At 44.6% G+C, this 24865-nt stretch overlaps 1 protein-coding gene across 1 annotated transcript; it reads right to left on the minus strand.

Moving 5' to 3' along the window:
- ANAPC7 (anaphase promoting complex subunit 7) lies at positions 1-24865 on the minus strand. Its single transcript, XM_075533573.1, has 11 exons — positions 24648-24865; positions 20227-20413; positions 17631-17750; positions 10898-11009; positions 10460-10613; positions 9616-9758; positions 8025-8142; positions 6564-6760; positions 2970-3194; positions 2253-2403; positions 1-774 (listed from the first exon to the last, which is right to left on the minus strand). The coding sequence occupies exons 1-11, from the start codon at positions 24857-24859 to the stop codon at positions 585-587; spliced, it is 1809 nt and encodes a 602-aa protein (XP_075389688.1). The 5' UTR covers positions 24860-24865; the 3' UTR covers positions 1-584.

Below are 24865 nucleotides of genomic sequence, written 5' to 3' on the forward strand. Positions count from 1 at the left end.
AACAGCATTACTGTACAGAAAACAGCTTTATTAGTTTATTACTCCAGGCAGGCCTCTGTGCAACTGTTTCTTCTCAGATCTGTCCAGGCCAATTGTTCCGCAAAACAGCAAATGACAGCTTAAGGAATTACTAATGCTGCAGAAGAAAGTAATGTGCCGGGAAGTCTGGACAGCTCCGGATGAATGCTTCTGAGAACAGGAGACCCTTTCTGCGGGTTGGCCCATGCGACCATCTGACTGCAGGGTGGACATCCTCTCTGGGAAGGGTCACTCCTTTAAATTCATTCACAGCATCACAGACAAAAAAATGTCATCTATTTTTTAAGTCTTCGTTTTCAGAAATATTATTTAAAGTACCCACACCCCACCCCCAGAAGCTCCTGCATGAGTGTGGGCCTCACAGAAGGCTCGTAAAGTCTTTCTTGGCTGCAGCAGGGGAGGGGGGAGGGACAAAAGGCAGATCAGTCAGTTCTTAAATGAAGTCACCACTGGAAAATGGAGTGAGGGGGCAGAATCTCACTGCCGCCCACAGGCCTGTCCTCCAGGAATGGCTCCGTCAGTCCCAGCACAGACGTCCGCCTGCCTCACTGCATGCCAAACCACTGCTCCTGGTCAGCCCACTGGGCCGCTTCACTGTCGCTGCCCTCCAGGTCCCCTTCTTCCCCACTGCCTTCCATGTCGTCCACATCCTCCTCTTGAGTGGCATCTGTGGGACTCTCCTCCTTCTCCATCTTCTGCATCCCCTCTAGAGACTTCTGGTCATTGGGGTCCAAACTAGGGGACAACAAAACAAAGGAGAGGCCTGAATCTCTGTCTGGCTCCTTGCAGGCCGACTCGTCCCTTGCGTGGCACGGCAGGGGAATGACCACATAGTCCCAGAGCAGCTGCTAACGCCTGGCCTCACCATGCAACTCCAGGCTCCAAGGACCGTACTGGGGGCTCCGCCACAAGAAGAGAGACAAGGGTCTTAGCCTAATGTTTATCATTCTCAACTTGAATTTTTCTCCATAAGCTCTCTGAACTGTTATCACCCCTCACCCTAGCATTCTGCTAGAAGAAAGCTCCCAGAAAACAAACAGTAACAGGAAAATTCAGATTTAAATTCCCAAAACATTGGGTTAAGCTAAGAGATTACAAGAGTGCTCTCTTCAGTGAGTGAAATTGCTCCACACTTACAATATGGTTAAACCTTTAACAGTACCTCCAGAAGTCAACTAAAAAGAGTGTTATATAATGGAAGTCACCTGTTAGCGCCTAGGTTAGACCTCGCCCCCCCCCAGGGCCCAAAGCTAGCCCTACCCCTAGGCATTTACGCTTAGCACCCCCCCACCCCCGCAAAAAATAAAAAACCTCCAGAGCTGCCCAGTGTTTATGTACTTGTCTCGAAACAACCCTGCTTTCATGACCATCTCCCATGGCAACAGATTTCAACCTAGACAATCCCATCTCTCATGTAAGTCTGGTGTTTTTTCTCACCTACCTTCTTCCAGGAAACAGACAAAACCCATGATGGAATCCTACTTAATCACACTGCACAGCTGGACAACCCACCCCCACCCCGAGCTCCCAGCACCCCCAAGGCTTCTAAAGAGCAAGCCCATGATGGGTACTCAACTGTCTGCTGAGAAAGTAAATGAAGGTGACCAAAACTCAATTACCCACAGGCCTTTACCGTAACTTACACACGCACACATAACCACTTCCCAAAAAAACCACTTCTATATTAAGTAGTAATAATACCACTATTTATTTAAATATTTACTAAATACCAGGCACAGTGCTTGGAGTTTTACATGAAATAACCATTGCTCATAGGCAGATAAGATATAGAGAAGAAAATATGTTAGAACAGTAAACAGGTGCTGAAGGTAGTCACACATCAGTGCTCAAGTTCTCAAAGAAAGCAGTAGGTAGAAACATGGGAAGTACTTAACACTGGGATTTTTAAAAGCCGAATATAAAATATATACTACTTATTACCCTATAAAAAGATGTGTTGGAGGGGAGGTCAGGAAGATGATCTACCTACAAAGGGAAATGGATGTGAGAGATGCTGTAAGTTCAGTGAGTGAAACTGCTTCTCGATGTTGCTGAGAGACTTGGACAGCCTGGAATTCCCTAAGACCTCTTCTGCCGTTACTATTAACATTCTGCTACCCACTCCGCAGGGATGTGTTTCTGGGACTCCAGGCAGTGTCATTTCTTACTCTGCCCCTCCTCGTCAACCTTCCCCCCAGAAGCTACGTGCCTACCTTAGTGCTATACTATATTGGTCCATTGCTTCCTGATACTCATTGACAGCTACAAGGAAATCTCCTAGGATCCGATGTAAGACGCAGTCACTCTGGTTGGCTAGTGCGTTCCTCAGCAGGGCAATTCCATCTTCGTATTTCTGCTCTCTGCCTGCAAAGACAAAAACTCACCGTGCTACCTCAACATTTCAGTCAGCAGTCCCCATCAGACCCCGAGGCGCGAGTGTCCTGAGTGACGGTGCTGCAGGAGGGAAGAGCAGTCTGCCCATCCACAAACCTGAGAGTTCAGGTCCACTTCTCCTAAGTGCATGGGGGAACTTCAAAAAGTTCATGGAGAAATGCCTTTATCTTTCAATTCCACTTTCCCACAAGTTTTGATATGGCCTCCTAAACTCTTGCCCCATTATTTCCAAATACACTGGATTTGCCAAACTAGTCCTGGCTAGTTCAGAACAATTAAAATCAGATTTAATTGTGAACTGAACAGGTACCGACCAATTAGAGAATTGGTTTGAACTAGTGCCCCAAAGTTATAAGTCCTCCCCCACCTAGCCAAGCAGCTCCAAGTCAGCACCCTGAAATACTACACTCCTACCACTCCCGAAGGTGGCAGGCGGCCAGTGCCTGTCTGGTCAGCCTGGACAGGGGAATCCAAGTGAGGTCGGGTTCTTTAAACACGAACAGCAAGGAGCTGAAAAAAAAATAAGCAACACTTACTAAGTAGCTCTGCTTTTTTCACCACCGCTTTAATGTAATCTGGCCTCTGGGTCAGGGCTTTATCTAACAACGTTTTGGCTTTCTCTTGTGTGACCGGGTCTTCAAGACAAACAGTGGCTAACAGGGTGAGGGTCTGTGCATTCGCTCCCAGAGTTTTGTAAACGTTGTTCGCCATCACCATTGCTTCCCGGATACTGTTGGAGGCTAAGTAGCATTCGATGAGTCCTGGAGAAATAAAATGCAGAGAGAAGTTCAAGCACATTACCATTCCAAGTCATACCTGCTCGCTGAGAGCCTTTCCAATGGCAAACCTCCATGTTTTCAGAGGCAGCACAAAGGAACAGAGATGCTGAGATCAGACGCGAGGGTATGTTGACGGAATAGCTAAGAAGCTCTCTTCCCTAGAGCACCTGACGGATGGGCAGACAGATGTCGGAAAAGCTTGTAGTGCACAAGGCACCTCAAGCTGGAGAAGGAAGCACACAGGCCTCAGAAAAGGGCAGCATGCCTGGGGAAGCTTCCTGGGTCGACACTCAAATCTGCCCCCCTCCCGGGTCCCAGCCTTGGCCTAGACAATGAATCCAGTCTAGATAGCTAGGTCCCAAGGGCAGTCATCTTGCACATCCATGCACTCGGAAGTTGGAAAGCTCAGACGGGCTCTGTGATCCAAACATTCACCTGCCTTCAGGTAAGATAGTGAGTACTGAAAAGGATAAGGTGGGCCTGTCCCAAACCATGGTGTTTTCAATTGCCTTATGTGCATATGGAAGCTGGACATTGAATAAAAAAAGCCCAAAGAAGAATCAACACATTGAAATTAAGTGCTGGAGAAGAATAGTGCAAGTATTATGGACTGCTACAAGCACAAACTGATGTCTTGGGAGAAATATGGCCAGAAGATTCCTTAGAGGAAAGGATGGCAAGACTTTGTTTGACATACTTTGAACATATTGTCAGGAGAGACCAGTCCCTGGAGAAAGACATCACGCTCGGTAACGCAGAGGGGCAGCAAAGAGGAAGGCCCTCCAAATGGACGGACACAGTGGCTACAACAATGGGCTCAGCACAGGGTCAGCTGTGAGGATGGTACAGGACCAGGCAGTGTCCCCTTCTGTTGAGCACAGGGTTGAGAGCTTTGAGTTAGGTGTTTGGGATTTTCCCCTTAAGATTTTTTTTATTGTGGAATAAATGGGAGTTGACATTTAAAATAATATTCAACAGCTTACCAAACATTCAAAAGTTTACCCTGTGGTGACCCTCCCTTTTTTGGTTTTACTCTTCTCATTGTAGGATGCTGTCTTCCTCTTCACCCATGTCAACACATGCCTACCCTCTAGCTCACGGTCGGCACACTGTGGCTCTCAAGCCATATGTGGTTCTTTTGGTACATACACATATGTGGCCCTGGTCAAATAAAAAGTTTAAAGGATATTATTCATATAACGGTGATTTCATTTGTATATAAAATATTTTTATGACTCTCAATTTTTAAATTGTTGTAAGGGGCAGGATTGGCTCTTCCATCTAAAAAAATTTGCTGATCCCTACCCTAGCTTATTGCTTCCTCTTCTATCCATTTCCCTCCCATCCTTGATAGCCCTCAAAGAATTGTTTGCTTTGGAGTAAAAACCTTTATCTAAATTTTCTACTGTTCATAAGTGGTCTTTAAAAAAAGGAAAGAGCAGCACAAGGCAGGCTGAACACAACCCCAGCCATGCGCCTCTGCTCATGACCACTGACACATGGTCACTGTCCAGCTACATTCATCACCTGTCTCAGGTGATGGGGGACAGCGCCTACAACCTCAAATTGAACAGTCAGGTGGCTCTACAAACTAAGAGGGCCTACTGGCAAGCCACCTGAGAAAGTTTTTTCATTTGAAATACAGAACATATACTTATGTCTCTGACCCTTCAACTCGGTGGAAAGCTGTAGCTACAGCACCTCTCCATGCCTGCAGCATGTTTTAGAGGGTTGGTTCAAGCAGAGTAAGTTCTCAGCTATCGTGCCCAACTGGGGAAGACGGAGAAATTTCCTGGCACAGAACGCTCATCAAACCATGCAAAGAGCTTAAGCCCCAAACCCACACAGCCCGCCAGATCTTTCCTGCAGACGCCTCCAACCCAGCAGCTTTGTAACACCCCCACACAGGCACCACAGCCAGCGCTACTTACTCACCAGAGAGGAGCTGACTCCTGAGAGCCATATGCTGGTCTGCTTCCCCCGCCCCCCAGCTTTCCATTCAACAATTTACACACAAGCCTATTTCTCACCATTAGCAACAATTCCTTCAATGGGACAGCACTCTTCTCAGGTCCTACGGCTGTTTGCTTATTGTGTAGTTGGACTTCCCTGCTAACTGCCACTCCCCAAATTTCAGAAGCAAACAGAGAGAATGCTCCTGACTAACCCTGAGCCTCCACTGGGAAGGATGGACTCTGGGCTGGAGGCTGCAGGATGCACTAGAAGATGGAACTACTAACTCAAGTCACCCAGGCCCCAGGCCCCAAAAAGAAGGGGACCCACAAAACCTTACTGGGTCATAGGAAACTGTCCCCTGTTGAACCCCAAGACTTCCAACCACCTTTGTGCCCAAGGACTGTGGGGGAGAAGTGGTAGCTTTCTTTTGACTGTATTCCTGGGTCCTGGCAAACTGGGCATGCTACAGAACAAGAAGCCAGGAAGGTTTAGTTTCAGGATCAAAAATCTAAAACCCAAAGTTTGGTTTGCTGGGAGTTTAGAACAAAGACAACATTCTGTCTCAAATAAACTCACAGCGGCATAGCTTTTGATCCTTACCCCAATGCTGACATTCTGTCCCTTCAAAATTGCACTCATCTTGCTGTTGAGAGTAAGTCATTCCTGGGCTCCTGGGTTTATTTTTAAATCCTTATGAAAATATGCTTCGGAGGAGCTGCATCCTGTAAGCTCTATTTTAATGTCTGTGACTGAGTCACCAATATTGCTGAAGCTGGCAGAGCTCCTTTGAAGCTCCAGGGTTGGTTCACATGAACTTAAAACATTACAGGGGAAACAAAGGGTGACGACCGTGACCATGCCTACTGGGGAGGTCACGACAAACAGAGTGGTTCCCACACCACCACTCCTATATGTATGTGTATATGTTTGTGTAAAACGGCACATATATATGTCCTTACAAAGACTTACCCAGGTCATCCAGCACAGCGCCCTGCACCACTGAGTTAGCGGGGGCTAATTTTTCTTGGGACAGGGACCTATTTTCCACAAAACTTTTTTTTTTTTAAAGATGGGAGTTTGTTATCTATAGGAAAAAAATTTCTCAATAATTTTAACTGCACGAGGCAATGCTTCCCAAATTTGTCTGTATGTCAGCATTACCAGATTCTAGTCCTTACAAAATATTGACACCCCCCTCCCAAGCCCCAACACCTAGACTTAACCGTTATTAATTCCTGGCCATGCTGTGAGCTGCCTGCCACCAGGATTTTTCAAGTCCCCCTGATGATTCTCCTGGGCAATAGCACTTGGCAACTACTGGCCCAATGGAAATTCGAATCTGATGTCTGGCAGCCCCTGCAGCTTCCCGCTATGCATCTGTGTTTTCTATCTCACCTTCATAACAATCTAAGCGACAAGGTGCAAGCCGTATGGCCTCCCGGAAGTGGATTATTGCTTCTTGGACTCTTCCCATGTTCCTAAGCGCCGCTCCCTTGAGCAGCAAAGCTTGGACACTATTACTATTCAGCTGAATGGCCTTGGCCCCTAAGTAGAGGGCCCGGGAGTAGCGTTTGCTATAGAAGCTGTGACACCTGGAGGAGAGAGAAGCAAAAAGAGGCTCAACGTTGGCTCAGAGAAACGCTAGAGAAACTTCAATGCAAAGCCAAAGAAAAGGTTAAACATACTCTTAATTACAAGTCATTTACAGCTGTAACTTGAGAATCAAGACACTGTTGTGATGGAAGAAGAAGAAAAACATCTTGGGTATAACGGTCCTGGCTTTTCTCACCAATGCAGTTTTCCGCTTTCTTGAAACTTGGTCTTAAAAAGCCCATGGCTGTTCTGTATCCTTTCCAGACAAGCAATCAGGAATCCTCCCCACAAACAACAGTTGCCATGGCTCTGAGCTGACTTCTCTCCCAGAATTTACGTAACTGGTCCAGCAAATTATCTCCTTGGAAATTACTGTTTTGAATGGACCTTGCTTTCTGGACTGTATTCGTAAATCCACCAGGCATCCTCAGTTACAAATCATCTAATAAAACTGTCTTCATTAGGTTCACCTTGCTTGAAAGACTAATGGAAATATTAGCACGCTTGGCACCCATCAAGTCAAAAGCTTACTGAGGCCAAGATGATCCCTGAAAATAAAAAATGTCAAATGATGGGAGATCTCAACTTTACTAATCACCCTATTAACGGCAATTCCAAGGTCTTCTTTCGGTACTTTATGAATGTCCCCGTTTCTTCATTACAAAGTTGATATACATCTTTGAAGACTATTCAATTGTTCTGAAAATGCTTGATCCATCTAAAAATTGAGTGTCGTGTACAGCAGCATTCCCGTGAACTTGTTGCAAAGCTTCAATAACTTGAGAAAATATCCACTTGAGTTTTATTAAAAACTGACCTTAAAATTGCTTTGTCCATGGCAAAAAATGGCATCCTTCTGGAAGGAACCCTCACAGGACTAAGGCCAGTTTATCAAGAGACGCTGTCCGCAGCCCAACGTTGATTGCAGACTGGTTAGATATTTTCTATTTGGAATAAGCCTATGCACTTATGAAAGCGATCCCTAAGACCAGTACTTTTTGACCCACTCTCATTATTAGATAAGGCACTGTTTTCTCTCTTAGGCCATGTTACTGCCACGAAGCAGGTACTCTTCTCTCCACTTCTCAACTAACAACGGAGACTCGGAGAGCTAATGTGTCTAAACCCACAGGCGAGCATGATTTGAATCCAGGTCTGATTGCCTCTCACACTTCTGTCTAACTTATATTCCATTCAAGAGGACCCACATCTCCTAGAGGTGCTACAGAACATTAAGGAGAAAAGTTGAGTGGTGGAACATACCCAGAGACCACCCAGGGCTCTGCATGCTGATCTGAAATATTAAAAAGTCGACAGCCAAGGTTCTCCACATCCTCCAGCCGCCCTTCTCGAGCCAGGAGGTAGCCGTAAACATCCATTCCTAGGAAAGACAGATGGAGAAAGGGAAGCCTCTGTGAGCAAAGCAGCAGGGTCCCTCTTAAAGCAGCAGCAATCAGAACAGCCCCTGGGACTCTTTCTGTAACTCTAAGCCCCACACCTGGCCTAACTCTCAACGGTCTGCAAATTTTCTGTGATGGCTTCCTCAGACCGTACTTTTAATTTCTCATAAAAGCACTGCCACAAAGGCCAAGCTCATTTAAAAATAGAAAGAAGCAAAAGGCCCAACACCTCACAATTGGATAGCCTGTATCTTCAGAAGGATTTGTCCCTATGCTCTGTGGCACAATACACATAATCTTAACTCGTTACCACAGACGGGAGAAAAAGGCTTCAAATGAGTTCTCTTTTTGGAGCTCCAGGCAGAGTAAAACACTTAACATGTTAAAATGCCAGTTAAGCCTCCAAAATCGCGGGCCTCTTCCAGAGGAAGCAGAGTTCTCTCTGGACTCTCATTCATTGGAGATCATGCCCCCCTCAATCTCATTCTGGGTTTCAAAGCATTATATACTAAGCTCCCCTGCTCAGTGGTCACTCATCTCTTACTACCATCCTCTTCGTCCCCTTTTTGCTGTTCCTTTACGTTCCCAAGAGGATTCCCTTCTTAAGCCAATATTACAGCAACACTCCCTGCTGGCTCCTGGACTTCTGACACGATGCTTCCTATTGCTTCTAGAACGCCCTTTTCATCATGGCTGCGGCAGTTTGGAGGAGAGGAATAAGCCCTGGCCAGCCAGGAGACCCTCAAATACAAAGTCATGTCGAGAGCCTGTTGCCCAACCTCCATGCTGGGACGGTCCCTTCCTGGCTCTGTCAAGCTCTTGGTTTACCAGCCTACCAGACAGCTTATTGTCACGAAGCCATATTTCTCCGATGACCTTTTTTGGTTCTTTACAAACAGACTCAGCCTGTCTATCCACACTCGCTCCCACTGTTCCTGGCACGTCTTCTCCTCACTGCCCGTCACCTGACAGCCTCCTGCGGAGGTGCCTGCCCTGGGCCTGCAGCCACATTCTTCTTTCAGAGGGATGATTTGGGGGTTGTTGACTACTAATTACTTCCTTTAATAAATTGTGTTATTTTCTGAGTATGCGATTAATCTTATCCTTTTTAATTATACTAATGATCCACCAAGACAAAAATCCCTAACAAACAAGTTATTCTAATTCTGGGGATGTCCAAATTCTCAGTCAAGCACATCGTAAATCATAAGGGGCTATGACTCCCCGAAAAGGCAAAAAGCTAAATAATGATCTGTGAGGAGACGATACTTGAATTCAAGCCAAAATAACCACTCAAAATGGGCTTACGTATTACATGTATCCATTGGCACCTGAAGACATGGAACAAGATTCTGTACTAAGTCCTACAAACTATTTCTATGGAAAAGTGGTCTCAGGAATTTCTGCTGCCCTTTCCTCCTGTCTCCTCTGATTTGCCCAAGAACCATACTCACCCTTGATCAGATAAGGGTCCAGCATCTGTGCTTGCTCGAATTTGAGGACAGAGTTCTTACTGTCTCCAGCTCGGAAATACAGGTCTGCTAAGCTCCCCAGCAGGTCCACATTATCTCGTAATAAGGATTTTTTCTCCAGGGAACTTGAAGACATTAAAACATTCAACCTTGAAATCTCTTTTACATCCTCATTGTTGAATTCGGGTGATGGGCATATAACAACTACTCTCTTTTGAGTTGGTATAATGTGTTGTACTAAAAAACTTTAAAACCCACTACTGTGCACTTATATATTCCCCCTTAAACTAAAACTAAACTTATACAGGCAAGGGAAGCAAAAATACAGATTTTATGAGTGAGCTTTCATTACCTACAAAAAAAATCTTTCTGGTTTCAGTTTCCCAGAAGAAAAGGCATACAAATAACATTAAATGTTAACTTCTCTCGCAAGTGATGGCTACTTATGACTGAGCCAGATGACTGGAGAACATGGCAAGTCTCTGGTCCCTGGCCGTTACCTGACTAGAATCCTGGTCCTAAGAGGACAAACTCCCATAGGGTACTCCCATCAAATATGCTTCTGGGACCTCCAATACTTCTCATCCAGGCTTAAGCATGACATGACCTGCCAGGAGGCTTGCTTTGCCAGGATGACTACCCCTTTGTAAGCACAGAGCTGAGCAGGCCGCTCTAACATGGGAGCAAACAAAGGCTAACGAAGCCCACACAGCTGGCTGCAACTCCAAAGATCAGTGCCTTTGGTTTTCTAATGGGGAATTCAGATGCACCAGGCCTCCAGACAAGGAAGGGCCTCAAGAACATTAAATTAACGTGTGGCTCTCACCAGATGGTATTGATTGCTCTCGAGTTGTCACCAGTGTGCACAAAAGCATAAGCTTTGATCCACACAGAGAGCCAGTCCAAGTTGGGCACAGTCTGGATCACATTCATTGTCATCGAGGCCACTTCTGCCCCTTTTACAGAGAGGGACAGCAAACCTGCCCAAGGGAAAACGGGAGAGAGAACATGAGGACTGAATCCTCTCTCCACAATAAGCAACAGCAGCACTTTGCCCAGACCCCATGGGCAGCCCCTCCCGTCTCCTCAGCAAGGTGCACACAGCAAGATTCATGACTTCTGGGTCAGAGAAAGCTTATGTGGTAATGACAGTTCTCTGAGGCCTGGGCAATTTCTACAAAACAAAGTGATTCTCATGTAGAGGCAAGACTGAGAACTACCACCCTAGATAGAAAACACCCCTTCGAAGTGGCAGAAACGCTACCAAGAATGGCATCAAGTGCTAGTGGGCACTGCCGCAGCACCTCCTTGTAGCTAGTGACGGAAGGACGCTCCTGGCCAGCCTTCTTGTAGAGGTTTGCTAGCATCATGTTTATCTGTAATAAACAAACAGAAAAGGTAGAAAAGTAAGCAAGTATCTGCCAAGAAAATATCTTGCCGTGAAAAAGTTCTTCATCAGCTGTCCTTTTACTTTACACTCCTGGGAAACCTACCCGCCACCTCATACTCCAACAAACAAAAAAGAAACGACTTTCTTTTCTATGGCCGTAACGTTTTCTTGGCAGTTCTGGAAAAGAGACAGAGTTAAGGGTCACCGAAGCAAGCGGATGACATGACATGCCGCAGCCACCACAGCCCCCATGGATGCAAGGCACACAGAAAGCACCCCCAGCTCCAAAACACACGGAACTGCCTCCCATGCCCCCAAAGGATGGGGCGCACAATGACGACAACTGGCATTAGCTGTAGGAAGTCATGGCAAGATGGAGAGGGAGACGACAGGAGACGCTGGCCCTTGGAGCTGTGGCTGCAGGAAAAGTCGTTCTTTTCTCAGGTGGACCTGCTTCTAGACACTGGAAGAGCAGTCATTTCAGAATTGTTAAAAATTCTAGTTACTGCTCATCTCTCTTGATCTCCAGACAGCAAGTGAACTACCCAGATGCACTCAGTTTACATATTTTAAATGCAATTACTATCAAGGCATAAGAAAGTGAGAAACTCTGAACATAGCTAAGATAGTTGTGAAGGAGCAAATGAATTTTGCCAAAAATGAAATGAAAGCTCCCCAATTCAGCATCTAGCTTCTCTCTGACAATCAGTCTAGCAACACACGCAACTACACAAAGCTTAACGCACACCAAGAAGGGCTACAAAACAACCCAAAGGTAACGAACCTGGAGAAATGACAAGGACCCCCAGACTGGATATACTACTGAAACCCAGTGAGGGCAGACAACCTCACTGTTAGCATAATCCAAACATACAGCATTGCTGAGCTCTATTAAAACAATCCTTAATCCTTTTTAGAAACGCAACAGGGAAAGTTTGAGACAAGAGAATGTGGACACTAAAGGGAAGAGATGGTTAACTTTCTTTTTTTTAAATTATTTTTTTAATTGTCAATATCATATCATCACCTGTATTCAACAGGTTAAAGGAGATGGTTTTCTTGATAAGTACAAAGAGAATTCTACATGGAAGATTTTAAACACGAAGCAGCAGTATTTCCCAGGCCACTGCCTAAGGGCATGAAGGACAACAAGTCAGTTCCCAGTCCCTTCAACTGTTAAAAAACCCAGGTACAGACGTAAAAGGATGAGGACTTGAGTGCAAAGCAAATGTTTTGAGAATGATGAAGGCCACGGGTGTACAAAACAGAAAACCCAGCCTTGGTCACAATATTTGAAAAGCATAAAAGGTTCAATTTACGACTTTCTTGACTGCTTATTATTATAAACTATGCCTGGTTGATCATCTGTCTCAACAAGAACCACAATTCCCTTTAGCTACTTGGCTGTCACTTTGAAAAACTTGAGTTCTGGGAAATGCCTAGTGAGAAAAGTCAATTTAATATAAAAATAGATCCTCATGTGGGAGCATCATAAAGCCACATCGGCACAGGTTATAGGTACAAGCAGTGATCGCTATCAAAGCTATGTGAGAAACTGTACGCTGGAACGTTTACTCTGACATTCTGAAAACGTGCCCAGATGGACTTTCACACCGGCGGTTTCCTTTACCATGTGAGGAATGGTGGCAATATTTGCCACACACCCACAGATGTTTACTTACGTGTTCTTTTGACTCACTTTGTCCTTCCCCACCTCTGCAGAGGGGGTCAGTCCTCTTAGGTCAAAGACTTCAACCACCCAAACCTTTGATACCACAATATTGAGCTTTTGTGCAGTACTCATCTTCCAAAATTATTTAGGGAGAAACCAGGGGACACTTCCAATGACACAAGGATATGTATCCTTTCACTTAGAAGTATCGTGGCTTCTTCCCAAAGGAAGACACTGACTACAGGAACCGTCACATTTCACGTATGCAAAAAAACAAACACTTCTTGTGGTGAGAAGGCTCTCAGAAGTTAGCAGAACACAATTCAGTATACAACAAATTTTTAATGTGACAGGTTACTCTGTCCTACACCTCCCCCAAAGGGTTTTTTTTAAATACTTTTGTTGGGGACTCATACAACTCTTATCACAATCCATACATACATCCATTGGGTCAAGCACATTTGTACATATGTTGCTATCATTTTCAAAGCATTTTCTTTCTACTTGAGCCCTTGGTATTAGCTCAATTTTCCCCGTCCCTCCCTCATTAACCTTTGATAAGTTATATATTATTATTTTCATATTTTACATTGTCCTGTCACCCTTCACCCACTTTTTTGTTGTTCGTCCCCCTGGGAGGGGGTTATATATTAATCCTTGTGGTCAATTCCCCCTTACTCCCCGCCACCTTCCCCTTATCCTCCTAGTATCTCTGTTCTCATTGCTGGCCCTGAGGGGTTTATCCTGGATTCCCTGTGTTGAGGGCTCATATCTGTAGCAGTGTACATCCTCTGACCTAGCCAGATTTGTAAGGTAGAATTGGGATCATGAAAGTGCGGGCAGGAAGCATTAGAGAACTAGAAGAAAGTTATGTTTCATCATTGCTACACTGCACCCTGACTGGCTCGTCTCCTCCCTGAGACTCTTCTGTAAGGGGATGCCCAGTTGCCTACAGATGGGCTTTGGGTCCCCACTCTGCACTCCTTCATTCACAATGATGATTTTTTTCCTTTGGTGCCTGATCCTATTGATACCTCATGAACACACAAGCTGGTGTGCTTCTTCCATGTGGACTTTGTTGCTTCTCAGCTAGATGGCCACTTGTTTCTCTTCAAGCCTTTAAAACCCCAGACGCTATATCTTTTGATAGCTGAGTACCATCAGTTTTCTTCACCACATTTGCTTATGCACTCACTTTGTCTTCAACGATCCCGTTGGGAAGGTGAGCATCATGGAATGCCAGTTTAATAAAGTATTCTTGTGTTGAGGGAGTACTTGAGTGGAGGCCCAGAACACTTTGTTCTATTAAATTGGCATTCTATGATGCTCACCTTCCCAACAGGATCGCTGAAGACAAATGGGTGCATAAGCAAATGTGGTAAAGAAAGTTGATGGTGCCTGGCTATCAAAAGAATTTAGTGGCTGGAGTCTTAAAGGCTTGCAGGTAAACAAGCCGCCATCAAGCTCAGAAGCATCAAAGTCCACACATGGAAGCACACCAGCCTGTGTGACCACAAGGTGTAGAAGGGACCAGGTATCAGACATCAAAGAATTAAAAAAATCTTATCAGTGGGTACCCTCCTTCCTAATATGATCACTGAAGACAAATGGGTGCGTAAGTAAATGTGGTGAAGAAAGCTGATGGTGCCCGGCTATCAAAAGATATAGCATATGGGGTCTTAAAGGCTTGAAGATAAACAAGAGGCATCTAGCTCAGAGGCAACAAAATGGAAGCACACCAGTCTGTGTGATCATGAGGTGTTGAAGGGATCAGGTATCAGGCATCAATAAACAAAAAAGCATCATTGTAAATCAGGGTATGTGCAGAGTGGAGACCCGAAGCCCATCTGTAGGCAACTGGACACCCCCTTAATGAAGGGTTGAGCAGGAAGAAGACAAGCCAGTCAGGTTGCAGGGTAGCAACGATGAAACATACAACTTTCCTGTAGTTCTTAAATGCTTACTCCCTCCACTATCATGATCCCAATTCTACCTTACAAATCCAGCTAGTCCACGATGTAAATTGGTACGGACAGGAACTGGAAACACAGGGAATCCAAGAAAGATGACCCCTTCAGGACCAGTGGTGAGAATGGTGATACCTGAAGAGTGGAGGGAAGGTAGGGTAGAAAGGGGGAACCAATTACAAGGACCTACATACAACCTCCTCCCGATAGGATGGACAACATAAAACTGGGTGAAGGGAGACATCGGACAGTGTAAGATATGACAAAATAATAACAATTTATAAATTATCAAGGGTTCATAAGGGAGTGGGGAAGGAGGGGTGAAAATGAGGAGCTGATACCAAGGGCTCAAGTAGAAAGCAAATGTGTTTTGAGAATGATGATGGTAACAACTGTACAAATGTGCTCGACACAATGGATGGATGGATGGATGGTGATGAGGGTTGTACGAGCCCCAATAAAATGATTTTTTTAAAAAGTTGTACATAGATCAATCTCCCTCTAGTTATGTATAAATATATTTACATATGTACATGCCTGTATTTAGACCTCTATAAATGTCCTTTGCCTCCTGGTTCTTTCCTCTATTTCCTTTTACTTTCCTCTTGTCTCACCATCATGTTCAGCCTTCATTCAGGTTTAGTAATTCCTCGCTGTTACACTGCCATTGATTAAACCCCACTAGGCATCCCACGCTCTTCTCTCCATTGATTTTAGTTCATTGTTGTTCCCTTGTCTCTGGGTTGGTTGTCCTCCCCCTCCTTTTACCCACCTCACCTTCTCCATATCCCCGGCAACTGGTTGATTCACTTGTTTTCATCTTGGAATTGTTTATCCCACCTATCTTATCTAGACAGACATGCACAGACATTAACAAGTACAAAAACTAGGCAAAAGCAAACAAAACAACAAAGGAACTCAAAACCAACAAAACAACAGTAAAAAGAAAGCCAATGACAAAAAAGGAAAAGCCTGTAAATGGTTCCAGGTCTGTTTTTTGCCCTTTAAGAGTGTTTTCCAGCTGAGTCTGATGGGGTACCACACTCTGTCTCCAAAGTCTATTTTTGGTATTCCCCAGGGATTTCTTTGCTTTGCTCTCCTTGCAGCTCTGTTGCATGTCCTTGGTGTTTCGCCCCAGTGTGGTGAGGTCAGATTGGGCACAATTCCCGCACTGTGTCTCCAGTGTTGTTCCCCGTCATCGTGTCTTATGGTGGGGCCAGCCCTACAGTCCTTTCTGTGCATTGTCTGCTCTGAGCAGGAATATCATCCCAGGAGCTTGGTGGGCCAAGATGTGTTCCCCTCACTCTCCATCCCTCTTCGTTTCACCTGGGTGCTCTAATCAGGCGTGCCCCCTCAAGCTATAGCTTCAGTGCTGTCTTGAGAAGTGCATTCTTCTGGGAGGGGGAGGAGCCTCAAAGGTTTTTCATAGCAGCTACCATAGATAGAACAAAATCATCTATCGCTCTAAAAATGCAAGAAAAAAATTATTTCTCAACATAAGTATACTCCATCAAGCTTAATTGGCTATTTTTTAAACGCGGCAACAACTTGGTGAAGAAGTACTGACAATGACCAGTACTGATACCAGGTCTTTATTGCTTAAAGAACAGACATGTCCATATTGTTTATTACTGTTTAGTCCAAGCTGCTAAACAAAATAGTCTTTCAGTGAAATGAGGAAGGCCAGTGACGTACAAGTATTGTTAGAACATTAAATACTGATGTAAAGTTTCCATCCTTAAAGCAAGGATGATCATTTTCTTCTAAACCGGATTTCAAACACACACCCTTGAAGATGCTTCCGGAGTAATCTTTCAATAAGTACTCACACTGTAAAACCATTATGGAAAGTGATCTGGCAATACCCCAAACAACTGGGACTAGAGATTCCTTATGACTACCCTGAACAAGTAAGGGGCACAGCACGAGGAGACCCATGCTTTAACCTGGTCACTGCAGTGCTGTGCACAAGAGCAAGAAGTTGGAAACAACTCAAATGCCCATCAGCAGAGAGTGGAGAGACAAACTGGTACATAAAGACAAAAGAAACTACACATCACCAAAACACGATGATGAAACCTCATAACGTGGATGGACCTAGAGATCATTGTGCTAAGTGAAGTTAATCAATCACAAAAGGACTGGCATTGTAAGAAGCCACTACTATCACAATAAACGCCAAAGGCTTGCACACCGAAGGGAAAAGACATTCGAGGTTTGGGGTGGAGGACGGTGGAGATGCAAGGGGGAGAAGATAGAGCAATGGACTAGAAAGTTGACTGGTACTGACTTGGGGGAAAGGGAAGACAGAGGACCAAAAGAAGTGATGAAGGGGACATGGGGGGACAGGCAAATGATTGAAGCTGAGTTGATGCTGACTTGATGACCTGAAATGTAAACCCCCTACTCAGTTCACAACGCACCAACATAATAAAGTACTCTCACATACTGGAACTTGTATTTTTCATAAAAGTTAACAGAGAAAATATTAAAACGAACATCTCATAAATAAGAAAAAAGCACCGAGACTGGGAACTTGCCCGAGTTTGCAATGCACACAACCTATATGATCTGAACAAGATACCAGCTTCCTCCCTTATAATATCTCACCAAGTAAAATATGAATTCATATCTCATAAAAACACAAACAAGTACTAAGAAAATATGTGGTCTTGATTTAGGACAAGAGAAAAATGGGCAGGGGTAATGAAACCATTCCCCTGATCAAATGGGCACACAGACAGACTAAAAGGGAAGAAACCTGGAAGTGTTTTCCAAGTGATGATTTCTCAGAAAGCGCAAAAAAAAGAACAAGCACATGGATTCTGCAGCTGCTATTTTCACTAGCGGAGTTTTCAAGGTCTCATCTACCTGCTTAGCCCACTGTATCAGGAGGAGAGCTAAGGAGACTCCTGAATTAAAGTTTGGCTGGATCCTGACGCAGGGAAAGAGACATAACATAGCTTACCTTGGGAGTTCTTTGTCTTGAAGGGATCCCATCAAGGACAGCAATGGCGTCTTTATCTTGCTTTAGCACGGTATAGCACTCGGCCATTTTGTACTTCACTTCAATTTCAGGTGGAAGACACTAGAAGGCAACGAAAATATCTCTTCAAAATATTTCAACTGTTAGGTATTTCTTCCAAATGTTCACACAGAACTCCCACAGGACTCAGCCATCCCACCTGTAGGTATGAGTTAAAGCTAAGGGAAAACATAAACCCACACAAAAACTTGTACACAGATCTTCCCAGCAAGCTTACTTACAAAAGCCAAAATGTAGAAATAATCCAAATGTCTATCAACTGAAGAATGGATAAGCAAACGTGGCCCATGCATACAGAAGAATATTACTCATAAAAGAATGGAGTGTCGACACATATGACAACATGGATAACCTTAAAAACATGATGCTGAGAGAAGTCAGGCATGAAAGGCCACACATTGTATGATTCTACATGTATGAAATGCCCAGGAGCAGCTAGACTACAACCAGACCCTCCTAATGGACACTTTGATTACAAGTGCTGGCCTACTGTACGCAATTCTTCACTGAGCAGCTTAGTTAGATGGTCAGGATCCCTGCAGCTCAGATGTTTCCCTCTGATGTAACTAATACCATATATACTCGTGTATAAGCCCAGTCTTTCAACGTTTTTTAATGTAGTTTTGTGGTAAAATTAGGTGCCTCAGCTGCTACTCGGGTCGGCTTATACTGGAGTATATATGGTATTTTTTCCCCCTAAGGAACCAAAATTGTCAGGAATTCAAATTATTTTCCAAGAATATTCTCTGGTACTCACAGCCCTAACAACTCAATAGCATTTTAAAAGTTGTAATGCCAGATAAGATAAAATAACAATTTATAAATTATTAAGGGTTCATGAGGGAGGGTGGAGGGGGAGGGAAAAAGGAAAATGAGCTGAGGAACCCAAGCGGAAGGCGAATTTTGAGAATGATGAGAGCAACGAATCTTTACTCAATTGATGCATGCATAAAGTGTAATAAGAGTTGGATGAGCCCCAATAAAATGATTTTTTAAAATAAATAAAAGTTGTAATGCCATTAAGGTTGTTTACCTGTTTTATTGACTATGCCAAGGCATTTGAATGTGTACGTCGCAACAAACTAGGGATAACTCTAAGAAGAATGGAAATTCCAGAACGCTTCATTGTACTCATGCAGAACTTGTGCCTGGATCAAGAGGCAGTTGTGTGAATATAAGGGAATACCATGTGGTTTAAAATCAGGAAAAGTAGGGGAAAAATACCAAGGGCTCAAGCAGAAAGCAAACATTTTGAGAATGATGAGGGCAGCAAATGCACAAATGCGCTTGACACAATGGATGGATGTGTGGATTGTGTTGAGTTGTATGAGCCCCCAATAAGACGATTTTTAAAAATTAAAAAAAAAATTTTTTAATAAAATCAGGAAAGGTGTGACAGGGCTGTTATCCTCTCACCATTCTTATTCAATCTGTACGCTGAGCAAATAATCAGAGAAGTTGGCTTACATGAAAAAAAGTGTGACATCAGTATTGGAGGAAGGTTTATTAACAACTTGCAATATAGAGATGGCACAAGCTTGCTTGCTGAAGGTGAGGAGGACTTGAAGCACTCACGGACGATCCAGGACTGCAGTCTTCAGTATGGATTACAACTCAACGAAAGGAAAACAAAAGCCTCACAACTGGACCAAAAGGTCATGGTCAATGGAGAAAAAGTTCGGTTGTCAAGGATTTTGTCTTGCTTGGCTCCACAATCAATGCTTATGGAAGTAGCGGTCAAGGGACCCAAGGCATTAGGTAAATCTGCTTCATAAGACTAGAGTATTGAAAAGCAAGGATGTCACTTTGAAGACTAAAGTGTGCCTCAGTCAAGCCATGGTATTTGGACAGTGAAGTTGGACACTGAACAAAGACGACGGAAGAATGTGCATGTGAAATGTGGTGCTGGAGAATGATGAAAGTGCCATGGACTGCTAAAAGGACACACCGGTTTGTCTTGGAAGAACAACCAGAGTGCTCCTCAGAGGCAGATGGTGAGGCTTTGTCTTACATACTTTGGACATGTAGTCAGGAAAAACCAGTTCTTGGAGAAGGACATCCTGCTTGGTAAAGAAGAGCAAGGCCCTCAACACTGGGCTCAAGCATAGGGACAAGTGTGAGTATGGCAGAGGAACAGCCAGTGGTTTGTACACAAGGGCAATATGGGGTGGAACTGATTCAATGGCACCTAACCACAACATTGCCATTAAAATTATGAACACTTTATGCTTTGAGTTGTTTGCATAAAAGAGAAGGAAGACACATGACTCTGGTCGGCCCCAGGCCATGTTTGATTTCATGTTCGGATTCCTAGAGTGAATTCTGCTCTTAGCCCAAGCGTTCAGCTTGCTGGGATGCACCCTCACATCCCAAACGTGGTTCTTCACTCTTGCTTCTCTGGTCAGCTTCTCTTTAAAATTATTTTTCATTTTATCACCACTTGAACTGTTTCTCAATTCTTTCACGCTCCCTCTTTCTCAAACAAACAAAAATCAATCCCCACTTCTGGCTGCATTACCTGGCTCTGGGGAGTAGATGCAGAATTGCCAGTTGAAGGTCTCACTTTGGAAGTCTTACTTAGGGCCTTCTTCTGCTGCAGAGCCATGGTGTACTTGCTCACAGCATTCCGGTACTCCTTATCATGAAACAGCGAATCTGCGTGATACACCAACAGCTGGTACTTCTGAGATGGGGAGAAGAGCTCACTGGAACACAAAGAAAGTACACCCCGACACAAGTTACTTTGAAACGAATGTTGCCAGAACCTCTGCTTATTGTCCACAGAAGCCTAACACAAAGTTTTACATAATTATAGCTTGCAAGAAAGATCCACCTACCTTAAGTGCTAGTCACACTCTATGGTCAATATATTTAAGTTATGTCTTGAATTGTTGTTTTAACACACTTCTTTTAGTTACTGTAAACCCAGCCCAGAAGACCCACCGCCTTAAAGTTGATTGCATATAATACTGACCCTCTATAGGGTTTCAGAAGCTGAAAATCTGTAGGGGGAGCAAATAGCTTCCCGTTTCTCCCTTAGAGGAGGTTTGACCCACCAACCTTGAGGTTAGCAGCCTAATTCCTAACTCATGGTGCCACCAGATCTTCTTTCCTATAACCTACACCTTTTAAATCTAACAGTCAGAAACATATCTGTGCAAACATAGATGTTAACATGAGATTTCAAGAGTAATATAAACAGCCATTGTCATAACTTCCAAAGGAGAACCTAGAAAAGTGAAACACCACCACTTTGAATCAGTTTTAGGAAGAAGTTGAACCTAAAAGGTTCAAAGAACTTGAAAACATCAAATGCTAAAGAAAACTGTCATATAGAAAATTAACCTATCATTCTTATTTTTTGTTAGCATTTTATTAGGAGCTCATACAACTCTTATCACAACCCATGCACACACCAATTGTGTAAAGCACATCTGTACATTCATTGCCCTCATCATTCTCAAAACATTTGCTCTCCACTTAAGCCCTTGGCATCAGGTCCTCATTTTTCATATTATTTTTAACATAAGCATAAATTACCACTAGAAGAATTACCATGTTTAAAGACATAATGTTTCAAAACTATTTTCGTTACTTTGAATACTACACATTAAGCTAGCAAGCCACTAGTCTTAATTCTTAATGAAAATTTCATATTTTTAATTCCTAAATCCAACCTGCTGTCCCCCCATTTCCAAATTATGAGAAGCCCTCAGTTTTCATTGATTAGCAGAAGCTACAGATGCTTCACATAGAGAGCTCTGAAGACAGTGAGTTTCTTCACAAATGGAGGTATACTCATGAATAGGGAACAGTACACGAGCCAGCCAGGGTGCAGTGTAGCAACGATGAAACTACAACTTTTCTCTAGTTCCTAAATGCTTCCCCCCCCCCCCCCACTATCATGATCCCAATTCTACCTTACAAATCTGGCTGGACCAGAGGATGTACACTGATACAGACAGGAGCTGGAAACACAGGGAATCCAAGACAGATGAACCCTGGGAGGATGGAGGGAGGGTGGGGTAGAAAGGGGGAACCAATCATAAGGATCTGCATATAACCTCCTCCCCGGGGGACGGATAACAGAAAAGTAGGTGAAGGGAGGCGTCGGACAATGTAAGATATGACAAAATAATAATTTATAAATTAGCAAGGGTTCATGAAGGAGGAGGGGAGGAAGGAGGAGGAAAAATGAGGAGCTGATGCCAGGGGCTTAAGTGGAGAGCAAATATTCTGAGAATGATGAGGGTAGCAAATGTACAAACGTGCTTTACAGAATTGATGTATGTATGGATTGTGATAAGAGTTATATGAACCCCCAATAAAATGATTAAATAAATAGCAAAAAAAAGAACAGGTACCAGAGACGGAAAGTAAATTAGTGGTTGCCAAGGGTGGAGGGAAAGGAAGAGGAAGAAGTACTGCCAACGAGGAGCAGAGTATGAACATTTTCTGTGGTGACAGTTGCACAACCATATAAAAATACTGAAAACACAGAATTCAACACTTCAAAGGTTAGGTTTTAACCCATGTGAATTACGGCTCATTTTTCCAAAGCCTAAATTAGAAACATAGACTAAACACTAGATACCAAGTTACAAAGAAAGTTCAAAGGCTGAAAGGTTCAGTGTCACTGAATTATGGTATTGGTGGAGAATGCTGAATGTACCTTGGACTACCAGAAAGAACACATCTGTTAGAAGTATAGCAAGAATTCTCCTTAGAAGCAAGGATGGTGAGACTTCATCCGGGTACTTTGGACACTCTCTAGGGAAACCACAAGTCCCTAGAGAGGGTCAGTGAAAAGGGCAAAGACCCTCAACAAGATGAATTAACACAGTGGTTGCAACAATGAGCCACTCAAACATGAAATGACTGTGAGACAAAGTTCAAAAGAGTTAGGAAAGCAAAAACAACAGAAATAGGAAACATGGGGAGGAAGTGGGTAGGATAAGCAAAGTTTTATTGTGGGGATTGCAATCAATGATATGAAACAAAATGTGCTTGAATGATTACATAGAAAACTAGTTTGCCCTGTAAACCTTCACCTAAATCAATAAAGGTTTTTTTTTTTATAAAGGGGTAGGGTGGGAAAAAGAGAGAATGGTACAAGACCAGGCAGTTTGTTCTGTTATACAAAGGGTTGCTATGAGTCAGTACCTAACAAAAAGGTAGAGTGCAGATGATTTTAAATTGCTTCCCATTTTGAGATATTATGTGCTTAATGAGGAGTATCTATTGCTTAGATAAAGAACCAACTAGATGGCACCTAACAACACATGACGCACACAGGTTCTCTCCAGAATGGACAAGAGAAAGCACTAACAGCTGTTATCTCAGGGAGAAGGGAAGGGGATGGAGTGGGGTGGGGTGGGGTTCAGAAGCTAGGGACAGACATTAGGGGCATGCACCATGGTGTCAATGTGCTATATGAAATGTTTTAACAACAGCACCAATGCATTCTGTATTGTTTGAATTTTTTTAAAGCAGTGTGATTGCAAACATATATTCAATAAGGAATTTTAAAACATAAATGATCAAGACCAGAACTTCGTGATCTGCTTTCCTTGAAGCCGCAGCCTAGGCTCACTAAATTAAGTGCCACGAGAAGGGAGGGGTGGATTGTTCCAAGCCTTTCTGTAACATCTTCAAGAATCGAGTACTGACTAACTGGTGCATAAATCCATGTTGGTGGAAATCACATGCTCTGGTAAGCTGCCGGGCAAGCAAATGGAAGGCTGCAGAATAAACACAGAAGGCTGACAGAGGCCAGATCCCCTTGCTGTCAGCATTAAGTGGATGGTGGCAAAGGGATGGGTCTCACACAGTGACATATGTGCACACTCCTGGAGGAGAAACCCCAAGCACTAAACTCACTGCCACTGGGTCAATTCTGACACACTTTGGGCTACTCAACCACAAGGATCAGCAGTGCAAAACCAGCAGACGTTCAGTGGGAGAAACGCAAAGCTTTCTCCTTCCAGTAGAAAGTTACACACTCAGAAACCAACGGGGGGGGGGGGGGGGGGAGAGGAGACGACAGTTCTAGGCTACCCTGCCCTACAGGACCATTACAAGCAGCTCCTGCCAACCCAAAGTGGCTCTCGCCAAGTAGACGATAGGACTGCACTGCCATTTAGATTGTGGTGGGTCAGCTTGGAGAGGACCAGGGCCCCATCCTGGCTCCTCAACTTACTACATGTGGGAACCTGGACAAGGCATTTCACCTGCGACTGTACCCATTTCCTTCCTTAGTCACTCTGAGTGCTGACTGCGGGCCAGGCTAAGTGGATGCATGGGTCCCTACCGTCTGGCAGGGGAGGTAAGTCACAAGAAGTAAAGAAAGAACACAACCTCCCCAAGTGGTGACAGTGACTGAAGAAATTAAACGGGGCAATGAGCGGCAGAGTGGGGCTACGGGGCAATCTTGGGGAGTCAGACAAGGGCTCTTTAGGCGGAAACCTGGAAGTGACAAGAAGAGTCAGCGAGTTGTACTCCATTCCTAGACCTACAGGAACCCAGGGGTGCGGGAGGTTTGAGGTCCGGTCGTAATTAGTTGTGTGCAGTGCAATGGAAGGTGTTAAGCTGGGGAACGGCATCGATTCGACGTGTTATCCCGGGGATGCACCCGAAAAGTGATCAGGAAGGGGCTCATGCACCTGCCACACTGAAGCCGCTCGCACCATTCATGGGCGCCCCCCGACCCCGGGAACCCCGTCACTCCCAACTCAGGGAGCTGTCTCCACGGTCGTCTCGGTTTTTATTCCTCGCCCAGAGAGCATGCCAGCGCGCTCCACGTTGAATCCACCCGCGCAGGCCCTCGCAGACCCCTAAGCCTCATCTGGGGTCGCGGCCACGCTGGCCCGCACGTCCCCAGGCCGCCTTCGCGCCCACTTCCAAACCCGCGGCGCCAGGCCGCCCCCCGCCTCAACTCACGGGTTGTTGTTGCTCATGGTAAGTAACAAGCTGCTGAGGAGCCGCACGTTGGAGTGCAGCCCCGCGGCCGCCATGTCCCGCACGTGGTCTATCACATTCATCCTGCCCCGCAAAGCCGCGGGCGGCGGCGGCGGCAGCGGCTGCAGGGGCGGCGGAAACCAGCAGAGCCACCTCAGGGAAGACTCCAAAATGGCGTCCTTGCTGGAGTCCATCGGGTC

This window comes from Tenrec ecaudatus, chromosome 16 (assembly GCF_050624435.1).
Source record: "Tenrec ecaudatus isolate mTenEca1 chromosome 16, mTenEca1.hap1, whole genome shotgun sequence".
Taxonomy (NCBI): domain Eukaryota; kingdom Metazoa; phylum Chordata; class Mammalia; order Afrosoricida; family Tenrecidae; genus Tenrec; species Tenrec ecaudatus.